The sequence below is a fragment of the Gorilla gorilla genome, chromosome 7 (genome assembly GCF_029281585.2).
Source record: "Gorilla gorilla gorilla isolate KB3781 chromosome 7, NHGRI_mGorGor1-v2.1_pri, whole genome shotgun sequence".
Classification (NCBI taxonomy): Eukaryota; Metazoa; Chordata; class Mammalia; order Primates; family Hominidae; genus Gorilla; species Gorilla gorilla.
Genome location: NC_073231.2, coordinates 81,720,102 through 81,732,941, shown reverse-complemented (window position 1 = coordinate 81,732,941; position 12,840 = coordinate 81,720,102). Strand labels below are relative to the sequence as shown.

The window sequence follows — 12,840 nt, the reverse complement described above, 5'->3', positions numbered from 1 at the left end:
ACCTCTAATCATAGTAAGTCTATAAATGCATATCTATTAGTACGTAGGAAACTTTTTTCACATAATTGACTTATTTGTCAAATAAACAGTTTTAGCATGAATGTCTTTTCAAGTCAAACAACTAACCAATTATCTTGTTTTACATCATAATTTCCTTAGACCAGAAATACATTGGAGTCACAATTGATTCATTCACCCTCCTATCATCCAATCCACATGCATAATCTGTATAATTTTAATTCTCATAAGATCCAACCTACATGGCCGGGCGCGGTGGTTCACGCCTGTAACCCCAGGACTTTGGGAGTCCGAGGCGGGCGGATCACGAGGTAAGGAGATCGAGACCAGCCTGTCTAACACAGTGAAACCCCGTCTCTACTAAAACTACAGAAGAAAATTAGCCGGGCATGGTGGCAGGCGCCCGTAGTCCCAGCTACTTGGGAGGCTGAGGCAGGAGAATGGCGTGAACCCTGGAGGCACAGCCTGCAGTGAGCCGAGATCGCGCCATTGCACTCCAGCCTGGGCGACAGAGCAAGACTGCGTCTCAAAAGAAAAAAAAAAAAGCTTCAACCTACTTAAAAAGCAGTTTATTTCTCATAACCCCCAACTGCTCTACTTGATGGACTCAGTCAAAAATCTTTGACAGGGAGACTTAACCACTACATAATGATGCTGCAGCATGAATGCTCACTAACAGAGTGGACAGACTCAGATCTCAGCTGCGACCCGCAGATGATGTAGTGAACTGAAAAGTAAAAGTTCATTTTGTCCCAGAGGTCATTTGCAAAGCTGGTTATGGGTAAGAAGTCAAAATTTTAACCTTGGCTGTGGTAGCAAGCCATTGCTGGTAGACAAAAAATAGGCCAAAACAAAGAAAGAAAGCCACAGTCTACAGATCAAAATGAATTTTAGGTATCCAAGAGAAACTACTGAAAGACGGTGTGATGATACATTTTATGTGTCAACTTGGCTAGGCTATAGTCTCAAGTTTTTCAATTAAACACTAATCTAGGCATTGCTCTGTAGGTATATTGTAGGTGTAATGAAGTCTACAATAAGTTTATTTTACTTAAGAAATATTATCCTAGATAATGTGGATGGGCCTGATTCAATTATTAGTAGTTGAAAGACCTTTACAGCAGGCTTCCCTGAAAAAGAAAAAAAATTCTGCCTGTGGACTTCAATTTATGCTTAAAATTTCTATTCTGCCCTTTTAATTGTCTTTCCCTACAGATTTCAGGCTTGCCTAGCCAGCCCCACAATCTGATCAGCCAATTATTTGCATAGATATATACACAAAATTTTATATACAATAAAATATCTATATATCTATATCTATCTATCTACAGAGAGGAAGAGAGAGTGCAGAATTACATATCCAATGGATTCTGTTTCTCTGGTGTAGTTCTGGTTGATAGAATTGATAAACAAAGGGGTCGGTGATGTTTTAACTTGGGCATATTCTCATTTGTTCTCAGTGTCTCATGACAGATGAAAGCCAGCAGGCTTACAGCTAATGAAGAGGTCACATCTCTGTTGGAGCTCTGTGAAAGCGCTATGCCCAGAGGCAGCCAATAATTTATCTAAATATTTTATCTAAACTTTCCATTCCCTGGAAAAATCTCTGTTACCAGGTGGCTAGGGCTACTTGATTTGATTTAGAGCTCAGTTAAGTGAAAAAAAAATGAATAAAAAAAATCTTGGCTTTCAGAGTGAGGTAAATTAGATAGGTTGGTCATAGCATCCCTTAAATGAGAACGAACTTGCAAAATAGATGGCTAGAATAAACCTCTCAACAGTGCAAAAACTGCATCCTGGGATACTGGTTAGAACATCCTGCAGCAAGGAGGTAAAGGAACATAAGGGAAAACACCCAAATTGGTTCAAGTGCAGAAACCCATGATTTGTGTCCTTGGAGTGACCTATGTTCATTATAATAGTAAAAAAGGCACCCTTGGGTGGAGAATTAAAATGCCAATGAGAAATGTGATGCATGTACTGGCATGTACAGCAATAGCACATGTGCATTCAGGAGACCACCCACAACATGCTAAACAACAATGCCCACTCCCACCCTTTTATGAATAATCATGTTAGACTCCAATAAAGGGAATTTCCTCAATGCCAACCGACGCTCTTATTCTTGTGCAGCCTGCTATCAGAGTGTACTTTGCTTTGCAATGAACTTCTTTATTTACTTTCCCTTTGGACTTGCTCTCAAATTCTTTTCGGCAGTGAAGTAAAGAATCTGAACCGGTTCACTGACAACAAAGGCATTACTGAAATAATATAAATCTGCTACCAACATCACCAGTGCCTAAGGCTGTGATTTCAGTTGAGGCAAACAAGAGCTCACTGGAAATTTTAAAGGAATTCCTGGAGAGTTAGATGACTATATGAAACAGAATAGCTCAAACCTATTGTTCACTCTGGGTCAAATTTATCAGTCACAAAATGATTAGCTGTTTTTCAGTTGCCATCGACCCCCAGGTTGCCAATCAAATAGCCTGAACCTGAGCAGGCTGGAACTGAAGTACTCAATTTGAAATATTCAAATCTAGGAGCATGGAACAAATTAAGAAGCAAAGGGTCGGATGCAGTGGCTCACTTCTATAATTCCAGCACTTTGGGATGCCAAGGCAGGAGGATTACTTGAGACCAGAAGTTTGAGACCAACTTGGGCAACACAGCAAGACCTCACCTCTACAAAAAAAGAAAAAGAAAAAAATAGTGGGCATGGTGACATGCATCTGTAGTCCCTGCTACTTGGGAGGCTGAGGCAAAAAGATCACTTGAGCTTGGGAGTTGGAGGCTGCAGTGAGCTGTGATTGCATCACTGTACTACAGTTTGGGCAAGACCCTCACTCCCCTCTTCCCCTCAAAAAAGAAGGGAGGGGAGTCCTGTTTTGTTGCAGTAAAAACTTAAAAGCTGAGGACCTGGCACGGCCTCTTTGCATGATCCAATCAGAGCCTTTCTCATCTCTCTCATAGTTACCATCTGCCTATATAACCTGCTCCCAGACGCCAGCTTAAGGAAACAGATTTGAGCATTGCCTTTTGTCTCCTTGCTGGTGGACCTCACAATAAAGCTTTCTCTTTTCTTGGAAGCTGGTGCTATTAGTGTTGGCCTCTACGCACATCCGGAAGTGAACTCATTGCTTGGTAACAATGTAACTGGATCTAAAATGCTGCACACAGGCCAGGCTCAGTGGCTCAAGCGAGTAATCCCAGCACTTCGGGAGGCCGAGGCAGGCAGATCACCTGTGGTCAGGAGTTCGAGACCAGCCTGGCCAACATGGCAAAACCCTATCTCTACTAAAAAATACAAAAATTACCCGGGTGTGGTGGTGTGTGCCTCTAATCCCAGCTACTCAGGAGGCTAGGAGGCTGAGGCAGGAGAATCACTGGAACACGGGAGGCGAAGGTTGCAGTGAGCCAAGATCACACCACTGCACTCCAGCCTGAGCGACAGAGCAAGACTCCGGCTCCAAATAAATAAATAAATAAATAAATAGCTGCACACATACCTAGAATAGTTCTGAGAACAGAGAGTTTTCTAGTCACTCCTTACTCTATGATGTTTAGGTCCTGAACAAGCAGGAAGTGAAAGCTAAGGCTGTCTTATAAACTGCTTGAAGTTTGAATCTGTCTTCTCACAGAGATACTTTTGGCATAGGGTAGAAAACATATAGCCAAGGCATTAAAGGAAATTGGAAAGACTATTGGCGGCCACTAAATAATACTGATGTAGAGTGCTCCTTAGGAAGCACTCTGGGTCCATATAATTGAGAGAGAAGACTCAAATAAATAAAATCTGAAATGAAACAGAAAACATTACCACTGATACTACAGTGATACCTTATGATATGAAGCATATAAGAGACATATATAAATAGAACAACTATATGCCAACAAATTTGATAACAGAAAAAATAGATAAATTCCTGGACACATCCAACTTATGAGTATTAAATTATGAAAAAAGTAGAAAATCGGAATACACCAACAATGATTGAGGAAATTAAATCAGTAATTAAAAAGTTTGTCTTTTGCTCTCTTTCTTTCCTTCTGCCTTTCTGTCTCTTTCTGTCTCTATTTTCCTTCTTTAATCTGAAAATCATCCACATTGTGGTACCAAATTACCCATTTTCCCAGGACAACACTTTTTCATTTTGTAAGTTTCTTTCTTTGCATCTTTGTTTTGTTTTTCTTCAAACCAACAGTCATTCCTAATTGTATGTTCATTTTGGTTATTGATAAGTGCTTTGCAATCCCTTTTTACACAGAAATTAGAGTTAGACTTGCAACTTGTTCCAGTTGAGAATAAAGGTGACCACCTATCTGTCTCTATGAACATCCTAAATATTTCCTCTGTCAATTGTTCCTGATTTTTTCTGATATGGGGATGAAATACTGTTGGCATTGTTGCTGTTTCCGTATTATTTAGCAAACAATTTTGTATATAGTTTGCACCATGGTTTTCTTTTTTGTTTTTAACGTCAGTGCACATCATCCCTCAATAATTTCAGAGTCCCTGGATTTTCATGAAACTTCCTTATTGTTTCCACAGGTGATTTTGTGCACCTGAATGTGTGTGCCTGCATTAAATGTGGTTTGAACTGTATTTATATTGACAACTTATAATTACTTTAATGTCTATAGTCATATTACTTATTCTATATTTACCAAAAAAAGGGATGGATATGAAGTAAAAGTATAGTTTGTGTTCTGTCTACTTTCTTCCTTCTTGAACTCAGAAGTCCCATAGACTTTGAATCTTTCCCTCTATTATTTTGATGAAAGTAATTAATAATGTAATGATTTCACTTTTAATTAAATTAATTTTTAATTGCTAGCTACTGATATTTTTTTCTGACAGTATCCTCTTTTTTTTTTTTTTTCTTTTGAGGTGGAGTCTCACTCTTTCTCCCAGGCTGGAGTGCAGTGGTGTGATCTCAGCTCACTGCAACCTCAGCCTCCTCAGTAGCTGGGATTACAGGCATGCGCCACCACTTGCGGCTAATTTTTGTATTTTTAGTAGAGACAGGGTTTTGTCATGTTGGCCAGGCTGGTCTCGAACACCTGATCTTGGGTGATCTGCCTGCCTTGGCCTCCCAAACTGCTGGGATTACATGCGTGAGCCACCGCGCCTGGCCGTATTCTTCTCTTTCTATAATTCTTTAGAATATTTAAACTAAATGTGACATTTTAAAAATCACAATCATGTATCAGCATCTATTTCTGTTCAGTTTCCAGAAAAAACACATATATGAGAAATCAAATGATAATAAATACCTTTGCCAAATGTGTCTGTACATTGTTTATCCCCACTCATACAAACTCCATCTATACAGATCCATTGATTCAGTCCACACGGATGCCCAGTCTGAACATAGTGGTTTTCTGGGCATGATGCAGATGATCCATTGCAATATTCAGGGAGGTCGCATTCTTCAAAGGAAGGCCTACACATTCTTTCTTTTGACATAAACTGATGGGATGAGGTAAATGATATTGAATTAAGCAGAATGAGAATACATAAGCATAATAATGATAACTACTTATGTAGGTAATATTGAAATTTTTCAAAAAGCTCTTACTAGACAGTTTTCGCAGCATGGTCCTTCAGCACAGTTTGAACCGGCTTTAAATCTACATGTGGCAATATCACAGCATGTTTCTCCAATAAGGACACAATCCTGTAAGGCAAATCAAATGCTCTGAAGTATTTTCCAACTTGTATTCATATTGGACAGATATGTTCATAAAGACAACATATTATATAAGATACACACAGGTGCTTAACTTACATGTTGGCAAACAAAAATAAATAAAACCACTTATTCATTTACTTAACAGACATTTATTAATTACCTACTAATTGCCAGACCATGTGTTGCTCATATTGCTAGAATAGGTTTGGTTACACTGATAAAAGGATTCTCTGAAGCCCTGGGGTCCACCATAGTAAAGTCACTGAGAAGAGCTCTGGCTCTTGTAGACAGAGATAGTTAAATACAAGATGTAAAATAAAGAGAAGTTATAGCTTAAAAATTCTATTGCAGTGACTACTTCTTATTAGAGCCTTCTGAATATAATATTTTAACAAGTTTCTGCATTTTGTGGTATATTATTGATTTATTTCATTTTTAACTCTCTAATTAAGGTCTGGAAAATGATATTATTTCTGACAATGCTGAAGTTATCACCTTTATATCATTCACTCATATCTTATTATGCTTTGTTTTATGCTTTAGTTCATCTATGCCCAGTGAATATGCTTTTAAAACTTCTATTACTAAAGTTAGTAAAAGCAATAGATAAGAAGGCTAAAAGACAATGCATTCACACACACACACACACACACACTCACATTTTTTAAATACCCAGAAATTTAAAATAGGGTAAATTGGAAAAAGAAATTTGATAAATCACACAAAGATAAATCATGGGTTTAGTAGTCTTCATATGAGTTATAGCAAGATACTTGGAAGCACAGAGTTGTCAGTATTTTTCACAGCTATTCTGTCTAAGAATTGTCACTGTCATTGCTATCGACTGTAATTCTAGAGGGGAAAGTTATATCTCAGTGGTTTAAGCCTCAATTATATAATATTTCGAGAGCTTAGATACATGATTGTCAAATTGAAGAAGAAATTTTCAAGATGTTTCCATTCAAACCCAACCAAGCAAAAACAAGTGGGTGACGAGGAACAATTTTTTAAAAACATATCACACATCTCAGGATCTATAAACATACTTTTAAGGTTGGAAGGCTACATGAGTGACCATTGTAGGGCACAATGAAGTCTACTTAGTCTTTGTGATCCTTTTGAGCCTGTACCATTCACCATGAGTTTCAATATCTCCTCTCCCTTATTTCATTCCCTTTACCTCTGCTCTCCTCACCTCCCTTCAACCCAGGTGCTTTATCTAAGATTTCTGTGGTTTGAGAAAACTAGCTCTTCTTAATTATGTATGTTACAAATCTTTTTGACTTAAATATCGACCTGGATTAAAATATTCAAAAACCACAAATGTACTCCCCGGGTTTTCTTGCTCCATAGTGAAAGCTTTAAAATATCTCTCTTTCTGAACAACAAAGGAATTTAGGTTAAATACTAGTTTTAAATTTTAGGCTTAAAAACTAGGGAAGTATATACTCAAGAGGAAAAGATTGAACCTACATCAACTCAGCTATGAAATTAGTGGCCTTGAAAATTGCTTATATGAGAGATTAGAATGGTGCTTACCAGGGACTTCAGGGAGCGGAAAATAGGGAGATGATGGTCAAGGGGTATAAAATTTCAGTTCTGCAAGATGAATACGTTCTTAGAGATCAAACATGACTACAGTTAACAATATTGTATCATACACTTGAACTTTGCTAAGAAGGTAGATTCTTAGTGTTCTTGTCAGAAAGGAAAATTTTTGAAAAGCAAAAGAAAAGGAAAAAATAAAATGCTATGGTGAGATTACAGGTATGTTAGTTATCTAGATTTTAGTAAATATTTCAAAATGTACTTATATACTCAATCATCAAGTTGTATAACTTAAATATATACAATTTAAAATTGTCAGCTATACCTCAAGAAAGCTAGAATAAATAAAGGAAAATTACCTGTGTATTCATACAAATCCACGTAGATCCACAAAGCACTGAAGCACTACACCAATATATATAAGTGCACTCATTAGTTGTTATAATACCTACACGCCCTCCTGAATCATTTGCAGAAAATTTAGCTTGATGAATTAAGGAAAATGGCAGTTTCTCACTTGAATTAATAAGTAATTTTTGCTGCAATTTCAGTGCGTAGTCTTCCAAATTAGTACCAACCTGTTCAGTCCCACAGTCACACTCCTCTCCTGCTTCCAGCTTTGCATTACCACACACTGCTTGCTGTTTGAAAAAAGGATCTAAGCGAGGCTGATTGTGAAGACACTGGGACTTCTGCTTTGAAATAAAATGTGCAAAGTCTTCGATGCTGCAGTTACGAAAGATCTTCACACCACTGAAATGACTAAAGACACATCAAACGTCAAATTTTAATGTAAGGGTTTCCATAAACTACCTACCCTTAGAATAAACCTATACAACAGCATTCCACAACAGACCAAATTCCCAAGTCTGTGAGTGTCAATGCTTTCAATCTCTGTGCATGGGAAGTCAACTGTGCAAGAATGTAAATATTTTAGTGGAAGTAAATTACTAATCCATAAAGTTTTATTGGCTCTCCTATGACACTTATTCATGATACTGCTCTCTCTTGTTTAAGCTCCTATTTTCCAAAGTGCCCCATTGCTGTTTCCTTTGTGCTCTTTCTTTTTATAACTTCTAAGTGCTGGGACACCCCTGTATTAATAAAGAAAACAGGCTTTTCTTTTCTTTTTTTTTTTTTCTTTTTTGAGACGGAGTCTCACTCTGTCACCCAGGCTGGAGTGCAATGGCATGATCTCTGCTCACTGCAATGTCCATCTCCCCGGTTCAAGCAATTCTCCTGCCTCAGCCTCCCAAGTAACTGGGATTAGAGGCACACGCCACCACGACCTACTAATTTTTGTATTTTTTTCGGTAGAGATGGGGTTTCACCATGTTGGCCAGGCTGGTCTAGAACTCCTGACCTCGTGATTCGCCCACCTAGGCCTCCCAAAGTGTTGGGATTACAGGCGTGAGCCAACGCGCCCAGCCCAGGCTTTTCTTTTTTTAAGAAATCTATATTTATTCATAGGTCATTGTATCCATGTCTATAGTTGCAAATAGCGTCTATGCCCAATAGCTCCGATATTTGTTTCTCTGGCGTTATCACCTGAACTCAAGTCCAGAGTCTGATGCTTTATTCAGTGTTTCTTCTTAAGTGTATTTTATTGGCACCTTAAATATAAATTCCCAATACTCTTGATTCTTCTCCCCAAAAACACCCCTCACAAAGTATAACACAGTGTTTCAGAATGTGGACTCTGTGGCCAATCAAAACAAATGAGTTAAAGTCTTGGTTTTGCCATTTACAGGTTGTTTGTCCTTGTAAGAGATTTTAAAATTATATGCATTTTAGTTTCCTCCTTGCAATATGAAGATAAATGTTTTATTTATCTCATAAAGTTGTGAGAGTATTATACATGTAAAGTACTAAAAACTGTGCCTATCCATAGTTTGTACTCCTAATAGTTTCAAATTCACTACAGGGAAATTCCAACTGCCTAGTTTCTCAGGACAGAAACCTTGAGGTTATCTTGTATTTCTCACAAACCCCTTATCTGCCATGAAATTTTGTCAAATCTGTCTACTTTCTATATATTCAATATGTGTTCTCCATAACAACCACTTACTCACAGACTTTATGGTCTTTCATTACAGATTAATGCAATAGCCTACTAGCTCATCATATGCTTTGATTCTTGCCCTTTGCATTTTTTTCCTCAAAACTCAATTATGTTTCCTAAAAAAGTGGCAATTTTATTTTACTTCCATGTTTAAATTCACCTATAGTTACTCAATCATTCAGAGCAAAATCAGTGAGATGTATTCACCAACTCCTCTGAGGTCATTCTCCTCATCAACCTCAACTCACTCTGCTCAAATAGGTGGACCTCTTACTGTCCCCTCCATCAAATATTCTACTATTTCCTCTGCCTGGAAAACTATTCCTTAGTATGCATGCACGGTTCCCTTTCATTTATTTCACATGTCTATACAAAATTTATGCAAACGGATATTTCCAAGCACACTTCAAAAATACCGCTTCCTTACTACCCTTTATTCCCCTTACTGACATTTGTTTTACTTAAGTTCAAAAGGGATCATAATCATATAATTTGGTAAAAATTAATATGAATTTTTATAAGACAAATTTTACATTTATGATAATCACTAATGTTTCCATCTAACATTAATGTAACATAGCATAAGATGTGACTAAATCTTTCTGCTTCTTTTAAAAACAATAAAATAAATTTTAAAAACAAATAAAGAAAAGTGTATTTTATATGGATTTCTGTAACATAACAAAGATTCATTTTATGTAGATTTTAAAAAACTAAAACAGAAAAACTGAAGAAAAAACAAAAAAATAATAAAAATAAATAAAATTCCTTAAAAGTAAAAAGCTAAGGGAATGCAACTTGTTAATGAGCAGAATCACTCTATGGACTAAAGTCTCTCATTATTCAGACAAAATTAGCCTTCCAGAGACATGAAAAAGACATGTCATATTTATGGGACAGAAGATAAAAAGTAAAATGTTTAAAACTCCATGTTTAATCTTAAAAACTCTCTCTCTCTCTATATATATATATACATATATATACACACGTATAATATATATATTCTGAATATTGATAAAAGAAAAACAGAGTCTACTAAATAGAAAGGAAGGCTAATGTACTAAAACCTTAAGCACAGTGCAGATATATTAGAGATATTAAAACATAGTGTTTCAATTACTTTTCTTACTTTTTAATTTACAACAACAAATCATAACAAGAAGGCTGAATTACTATATTTATAGAATTCAGATGTTTCTCCAAATAGATATTGTGAAAATTTTATGTATTGTGTGAGATATTTAATAATGTGGTATATACTCTAGGGAAAGAAGTAATATGGGAACAAGATTGAGGAGTGAGTTTTAACTTCAAACCAATAAATAAATTGATATCAGTAATTCCAATATAAATACCATGTTGTGAAAAATATTTACATGGTGTGTGTAAGAAAAAAATAGATTTTTTAACACACATTTATCAACAGTCAGATAGTCGGTCAAATTGCATAAATTTTCTTCAGATAAACTTTATATAATGTCAAGATATCCTTACACAAGTAAAAATGCCACATCATGAGGACTTAAAACAAGATAAGATCTTTTCCATCTTAAAAATGTGTGTAATAACTCATTAGCTTCTCCAGTGGTTGCAATTTTATTTACATCTATCCAAAGCTCCAATGAAGACAGAATAATTGTAATATTAAATGAAACAAAAATCTAAAATAGAAAACATACAAAAATATGTTCAAAAGTCACAATTTTTAAAAATTATATATGTTTGAAAACAAATTTATGACAAATATTAAACAACTAAACTATAAGTCTGCATTTCATCTTTTAAAGTAGATTAGTAAGTTTAAAATGTTACTAATAATAAAAGTAATACTTGAGATTTTATAATGCTTGCATTTAAGGAAGCCCCATACCCCATGCTTTATATAATTTAAGTCTTACAGTAGCCAAATTACGTGCATACAATTATTATTATTCCCACTTCAGATAAGTAAAATTTAAAATAAAACTTAATTTCCCCTACGCCACACAACATGTGGATTCATGTAGTGTCATAACGAGGTGTAGAAATTGTTTTAGTAACACAAGAAGTGCGAAAGTACTAAGAAGCAAACACTTACAGCATTCGTCAATCCAATCAACTGGAAAATTTTTTGAGTGACAACAGTTGTATCAGACCCCATATGATTATACTGTAAAATATTATTACATTTTAGATATAAATATATATTGCTTAATATTTAATGATTATTATTGTTTCATTTAAAATTCAATTTGGTGAAGTAATAAATTATTTAAATTACAAGCATATTAGTTTTTAGACATTATTTTCTTATACAAATTATATGTTATATGTTCAGTATAAAAACTTAAAAATATGAATTGGAATTTATATTTTTTCCATAGAAATTTAAAAATTTTAAACATTATAAAAAGGTATAATTCTACTATCAATAAAATAATTATAATAATTATTAAAAGAAAAGTTTAGCTCTAAACCAGAATGTTTAGATGTGTGTATAGGAGACATAGTACATTTTTGAAGATACAGTTCACCTAAAAGTAAAGGAACTTAAAAGATATACCATACAAACAGCACTAATAAGAGAGCTAGGATGTCTATCAGCAAGATATAAAAATTATAAACATGTATGCATCCAAAAACAGAGCCAGAGAATTACACAAGGCAAAAAATAACAGAATTGAAGGGAGAAATAGAAAATTTAACAATCGTATTTAAAGACTTAAGTAAACAGCTTTCAATAATAGAATACCTAGGCAAAAATATCAAGAGATATTGAAGACTATAACAAAATTATAAGGCAATAGATATCTATAGCACATTTCACTATAAAACAGCAAATATGCATTTTTTTAAGTGCCCATGGATCATGATCCAGAAATAAAGCACAGAAAAATGAAAATTATTCAGAATGCCCATAACAATTTTAAATAAGAACAAAGTTGGAGGATTCACATACCTCAATCTCAAAACTAACTATAAACTACAGTAACCAAGACAATTTGTTACTGGTCTTTTATTAGATTAACAGATCAGTGAAATTCAGTGCCCAGAAATAGATTCTAACATTTACAGTCGATTAATATTTGAAGAAGAATCCAAGAAAATCAAATGGAGAAAGATTAAGTTTTCAAAATTAAAAACTTCCTGCTTCAAATGACACCATCAAGAAAACAAAAAGACAACCTTCAGAAATGGTAAAAATATTTGCAAAATATATATCCCATAAAGATCTAGTATATAGAATATATAAAGAACATTTACAACTAACAACAAAAAGGTAACCTAATTAAAATGTGCAAATAATGTGAATAGACATTTCTCCAAATAAGATATGCAAATGACTAGTACACAAATGCAAATATTCTCAATTTCATTGTGTATTAGAGAAATGTAAATCAAAACCACAAAGAGAAACAAATTCACATCCATTAGAATCACTGTAATTCAAAAGACACACGTTGACAAGTGTTGGTGAGGATGTGAAGAAATTGGAATTCTTATGCATGCTGATGGAAATATAAAATGGAGCAACCG

General features: G+C 35.0%; 1 protein-coding gene across 1 annotated transcript in view; it reads right to left on the bottom strand.

Annotated features, from left to right (window-relative positions):
• ADAM2 (ADAM metallopeptidase domain 2) overlaps positions 1 to 12,840 on the bottom strand; it is an 80,707-nt gene that overhangs the window by 19,670 nt on the left and 48,197 nt on the right. Inside the window, exons 9-13 of the mRNA XM_063709322.1 lie at positions 11,870 to 11,879; positions 11,310 to 11,329; positions 7,841 to 8,024; positions 5,601 to 5,699; positions 5,296 to 5,491 (exon numbers count right to left, since the gene is read on the bottom strand). Of these exons, the coding sequence (XP_063565392.1) occupies positions 5,296 to 5,491; positions 5,601 to 5,699; positions 7,841 to 8,024; positions 11,310 to 11,329; positions 11,870 to 11,879 (509 nt within the window). The remainder of the gene's footprint in view (positions 1 to 5,295; positions 5,492 to 5,600; positions 5,700 to 7,840; positions 8,025 to 11,309; positions 11,330 to 11,869; positions 11,880 to 12,840) is intronic.